We start from the raw sequence: 6,100 nt of genomic DNA on the forward strand, positions 1-6,100 counted from the left end.
AAGTTAAGATGTTCCTTATTCTTAATAATGCATAGTGGCCGCTACCTTGGTTAAATCCAGCTATTAAAATTGAGTTTTGCTAATGGTTGATCTGGAGGTAGGTGATGTATGTGGTGGCAGCTTTTGTTACCAACCAACCTCTGCTTCTATCAAACCAATGTCTCCACTCCAGGGCCTGTAGCAGTAGCCTGACACTCCACCACAGACACCGGAGAGTTAGCCTCTCTGAGCCGCTAGCTTAGCTAACGTTACAACACAGGTAGTACAGAAACTTTTACAAACAGGAATAAATGTATTTCTAATGACTGGAAAAGCTCCAGCAGACTCTCAGAGAGTTGGTGGGTTAGCTCTGCGCTGAGCAGCTAGCTTAGGTAGTGTAGCTTAGCTAACTTCACAACACAAGTACCACACAGTAACTTTTGAATACAGCTATACACATGCTTCTAGTGACTGTAAAAGCTGCAGCTCTTTTTTTGTTGGTGGCTGTATGAGTTGTTCTTGCTGATGAGACGTCTCCCTGCAGACTGGAGTACCTGTCAGCTCAGTGACAGAGCGGTGTGTGGAAATGGCATCAAAACCCGCATGCTGGACTGTGTACGTAGCGACGGCAAATCTGTTGACCTGAGATTCTGCAAAGAGGTGGGTTGTGTAGCCATTTCTATTAAAGCCACTGTTATTATTTTTTCTGAGAAAGACCAGGTAAACAAAACCCTGTTTCCTCTTGCAGCTGGGCCTGGAGAGGAAGTGGCAGATGAATGCTTCCTGTGTCGTGGAATGTCCCGTCAACTGCCAGCTGTCTGATTGGTCCCCATGGTCGGATTGCACCCACACCTGTGGACTGTCAGGTATGTGTGTGTAGTTCTATCTATTGCAGGGTTTTCATGCCAAAGAACCCCGTTCTTGGTCATGTTGAGGCTGAGGTCTAACTGCTGCATCCCCCTGAAGATGTGAGTTCATTGTAAGAATACAATATGAGCAGTAGGAGATTTTAGGGGGGATAAAGAGGGCTGCCACCCCCTTCTCTATCCACTAGTAGCAGAGAGTGCAGGGGCAGAGGGGTTGTTTAGTTCAATATGTCTAGTGTGCCTGACTTATTGATCCTTCATGTGACTGAAGTGTGTGCATGTTAGAATCTATTCTCTCGACCATGGCTCTGAAATATCTGTGTAACTGTGCTGTGTATTGATAAATCCATGGCGCTGTCCTTGGTTCTGAAGTAGCACACAGAGTTGTAATTTCTCTCAGTCCCTACCTTCTGTCAGCTTCGTCTGGCATCTATGATATTCTTTAATCTATGCACTATTAATACTTAGTTCTCAAGCCTGTATACTATATAGAGTAGTTTCATCTTCAAGATCAAAGTCACAAGTAGCAACATGGAGTTGTGGAAGAGTGAGTGGATCATAGAGACACAATGCTGCCTTTAGTATTCCGATAATATTTCTATGATCGATCAGTAGCGTCTGTGCTGCTGAAAATACAGCGCAAGACCCGTCTGGGTTACATAATCCTAACCCTCTCATTGGGCCACCCCCCTGTTAAATATGAACAAATCAGAGACTGAATATGAGCAACCACAGGGTGATTTGATTCTGTGTAAACCTAGACAATTCCAAACTACCATCAAGATATCAGCTTCCTCCACTTTGTTGCAGCCCATTCCGTCTTATTTGTCTTTATTATCTTTATAAAGATCCTATTTATTTATCTTGATGAAGTCCTGTTATAGCACAATCTTGGCTAATGCTCACCCTCACAGTGTAGCATAGCAGTCAGCTCTACTGGTTTTCTCTGGTGCAGGTCCATGATTCCGGGGCGACATTACTCCAAACTATTGGATAAATTAATTTAAGTTACTTGCCATTTTATAAGACTTCATGCTTACATCTCTTGTGTTTTGTGGGAACCCATTACATTACAGCAGTGGTTTCAAACCTTTTTCCTCAAGGGACCCCTTATCGATCACTGATTAAACTAAGTGACATATTTCATGGATATTACATATTATATTCAACTCCACACTTGAACTACAAAAACCCTAATGACATTATGACGATTATTTTCTTAGACTTGCCACACAGGACACTGCATTTTTTTTTTTTACAGTCTGAGTAGTATTCCCTATAATTAGTAAACTGGTCTTTACATGTAAAATCATTCCCCCTTTAACATGTTCCCATACTGCAGTAACAGTAATCTTTAATCAATGAGTAGGATCAAGCTGCTGGCTGCTGTTTGGGTTTCAGAAATGAAATACCTTAGTTGAGAAATCAATATCACCACAAGGTCCATTTAACAGTTGTTCTGGAGCAGTCAATCATATCACATGATCTTCCTCAGCAGATGGAGCTTGCTGACTTACCATAGAATAGTCGCTTTTAGTGATATCCATGCATTGCCCGCGATCTGATAGATTAAAGATACATGTGAAGCACCTACCAATGCGATAAGATTCACCCCATCACAATGCAACGTGATTCAACGCAATTAGATTCAACACAATGCCATTCAATGCGATATGATATGATGCAAAAGAATATGATGCTATGCAATTCACTATGGCACAGATAGTTAGATTTTATTTCTATGGTTTTCTTAAAGGTCCAGTGTGTAACATTTAGGATGACCTATTGTAAGAAATGGAATATAAAATTCATAGCTATGTTTTCATTAGTGTATAATCACCTGAATATAGGAATCATTGTGTTTCTGTTAGCTTAGAATGAACTGTTTTTTTATCTATAGAGGGAGAGGGTCCTCCTGCTGAACTGCCATGTTTCTACAGTAGTCTATTGCACCATGCCAGTCCGTGAGGTTCAAGAGTCAATGTTTGCCTTAGAAACAATACAGTATTAGCATAGCCATGATTTACTAATACTCATAAATCTAAAAATAAACCCTGCTAAGGATAGTTAATTTTTGTTTTGTCCTACTCATTTAACTGGCTTCAGTCTTGGAGATCTCTTAAATCTCTAAATCCTTTGGTCTTTTTAGCTTCCTAGCCTTCCTTAGCTGTATCCATAAAAACACAGGAAGCAGTACATTTTTCACGTACGACAGTAAATTGTTTAATGTGATCTGATACAGATTACTTGAGAAACAAGGTTAACTTCTCAAGATCCATGCTAACTCTACCCCTAACCCCTGACCATTGCTGTGGGTGATCTAAATTCAGCCTCTCATACGGTAATGGTGGAAACCAGAAACGCTTTATGATGTGAGAAACAATGGTGTTATAGCCCTAAACCAACTGAGAGAGGGATAACAATGTCCTCGCATGTAATTCCATAGGATCAGGTCATTGATTGGTGGTCCATTACGAGTGTGTGCTCTGGGGCTCAGGGAGCACTCTGCTCTCCACAAGTCCTTGAGAAGAGCTTCAGCCAGAGGCAACAAGAGCAAATAGTAGATATGAAACCAATACAGGCTTTAGCTATTGTGGTAGCCTTAATCTGTCCCCAGGCAAGAAGGATTTCTTTCCTTGTATGGAGGAACAGCAGGTAGGCCACAGGAAGAGAGGGCCTCCTCACTTTCCTTCCTGTGTTTCTTTTTTATCTCCAGGTTGGCTGTGAGGACATGCTTCCCTGGAGGAGCTAATTTCTGTTAATGAGCCAGGAATAGCAATGAGCTGGATTTGTTATTTCAAGCAAATGAACATACCTGGAAGCAGCAAGGTGCTGTTATCAATCAGGCGGTGTAAAAAAACACAGCTATTTTCCCCGATGTGTCCAACCTGTGTGCATAGATAATTGCAGCATTGTGTGTTCTCCAGCCAAACACTGATAGTGACAGCTGGCCCAGGCCTTCTTTTGCCCAGCAGTCCTTGCTGCCACCCGCCGCTCAACCCCAAACACTGGCATGGCCCCCTACAGGGAGACCACTGGAGCGCAAGATTGTAATGGAGGGTGATGACTGTTTCGGTTTCTAGCATCTTCTGCAAAGCAACCAGTGAACAAAGCAGCACCCAGACATGATGCTGGTGAACCTTGATTAGGAATCTGGAGCCTAGAATTACTTCACAGTCTGTTATTAATGTGTTCACCTCACTTATATTGAGCTGCAGTTGAAAATAACTTTAGGTCAACATTTGGATAAAATGGCAGTGTGTAATGTGAAATTTTACACTACGTGCCACATTCACCCTTTCACACACATTCACTCAGTGATGGCAAAGTCCATTGAACAGAAACTAACTCATTCATACACATTCTGGTCCTGAAGGTAACTTCTGACTTTTTTAACTTTGTCTTTTTGAATTAGTTCAGGCAGTCAACTCGAGCTGCCAGAAACTGGTTTATACACACATTAAATGTCTCACTTCCATAATCACTAACCAAGGCACCGCCTTCCAATCTGGCGCGACGGATCTATATTGAAAGTCTTGGCACAATTTTCCGCAGCTTTTCTCACTCTCTGGTGTGTAAGCTATTGCTTGCTGCTGCGCTGTAAGCCCCACCACCACCCCAGCATCCACCTGTAGGCTCCGGACTGGGGGGGTTAAGGTATTTGCTCATCCAACTCCCAAGTATCTCTATGTGAACATATCTGCGGGGGAGTGATGAGGTGCGGAGCCAGATGCAAAATTCTAAATATGCTGTAATAAACATTTCAATGTGAGTTGTCTGACTGAACTACACTAATAGAAATGACTGGTGATGATGATGATGATGATGATGATATGATGATGATGATGATGATTGACAACAGCCACACGATTTGGGGGACGATGGACAATATAATGAGTAACTGTAGTATATAATATAATAATACTTATAATAATAACAACAAAATATCAGTGATATTAGCAATGATAGTCAAGCAGGACCATGGCAGGAGGCTCCACGCAGGTTCATGATGAACCTGCGAGACGAGAAAGCCACAAGAACTCCGCGAAGAAGAAGTGAAGTTTAGTAACATGCATTAATGGGATCTATGCTTAGGTTTTGTAGTGTTCTATCTTGCTTTGTGTAGCCAGAGTGGTTCTACAAGCAAGTTAGTGCATTCATTGGGTTGGTTTCAGAGAGTTACAAGGGTCTGTAAATGGAATTGAAAACATTTGGCTACAGCCAATTTATTGATATTAGAAATGTAATATTGTACTTTTGAATACTTATAATTAACTAACTATAACTAATAATTAAGTGATATATGTGTACACCATACAAATCATAAGTCAAAACAGCTAAATATAATTGGCTATTATAAAAGGTATATCAGAATCAGAATCAGTGGTAAAATGAAGAGCCGCTTGGCAGCCCAAAAGAGCCGGCTCTCCAAATGATCTCAATCAGGGCTCAATCTCTAGTTTTCAGTCTTCTTCCCATCAGCGATGATGTTCATTTAGTAAATGATCGGTCCCATTTAGGAGTACAAATAGCATGATAAAGCAGGGTATGCTTTAGGGGCTGTCTACCTTATGATTGTCAGGTCATTTCAGTGAGTCTGTTCCAGCTCAACACACCAAACTCAGATCAAACTGTCAACTAGGCAGTGCTTGATCAGATATGAATCCAGTTCTGAAAAATCCTTGTAGGAATTTTTTTGTGTTCTTGGTAATACAAGAACATGTGTGCAAGTTGCTATGGTTCCCTGCCATGGATGAGTTAAAAACCAAGCGCAGCCAGTTGAGCAGCACTCAAATCGCAGTAAGTCACTGCTGCTGGCTCCAAAAAACTGTCATCGGCTACAATCATAATCTCTCCCAGGCGCTCACAACGGTTCTCTTACAAGACCTTAGGCATCCATGTCATACATACTTTTTGGGAAAGGGGGCTAAATACTGGTCAAGGCAGATGACCACCCACCTAGAGCCGAAGGGTCTGTCCGACGGTTTCTGCCGGTTAAAAGGCAGTTTTTCCTTGCCCCCGTCACAAGGTGCTTGTCATGGTGGTACTGTTGGGTCTCTGTAAATGTTATAAGGAGTTCGGTCTAGACCTGCTCTATTTGAAAGTGTCCTGAGATAACTTCTGTTATGAATTGGCGGCTATACAAATAAAATTGATGAATTGAATTGAATTAATATAATGCTGCAAAGCTGTAATATGAGAATATGTGTGACCAGCCAATGTTTCCTGCTATGGCGGCCAAACTCAACTAATGG

The 6,100-nt window shown here is 41.7% G+C and overlaps 1 protein-coding gene across 1 annotated transcript in view; it reads left to right on the forward strand.

Annotated features, from left to right (window-relative positions):
- The window catches only part of LOC118342459 (thrombospondin type-1 domain-containing protein 7A-like), a 153,783-nt gene that overhangs the window by 125,599 nt on the left and 22,084 nt on the right, over positions 1–6,100 (forward strand). The window contains 2 exon segments of the mRNA XM_035681013.1: positions 524–639; positions 728–845. Of these exon segments, the coding sequence (XP_035536906.1) occupies positions 524–639; positions 728–845 (234 nt within the window).

This window comes from Morone saxatilis, unplaced genomic scaffold (genome assembly GCF_004916995.1).
Source record: "Morone saxatilis isolate NCDOM2014 unplaced genomic scaffold, NCSU_SB_2.0 Contig9, whole genome shotgun sequence".
Lineage (NCBI taxonomy): Eukaryota > Metazoa > Chordata > Actinopteri > Moronidae > Morone > Morone saxatilis.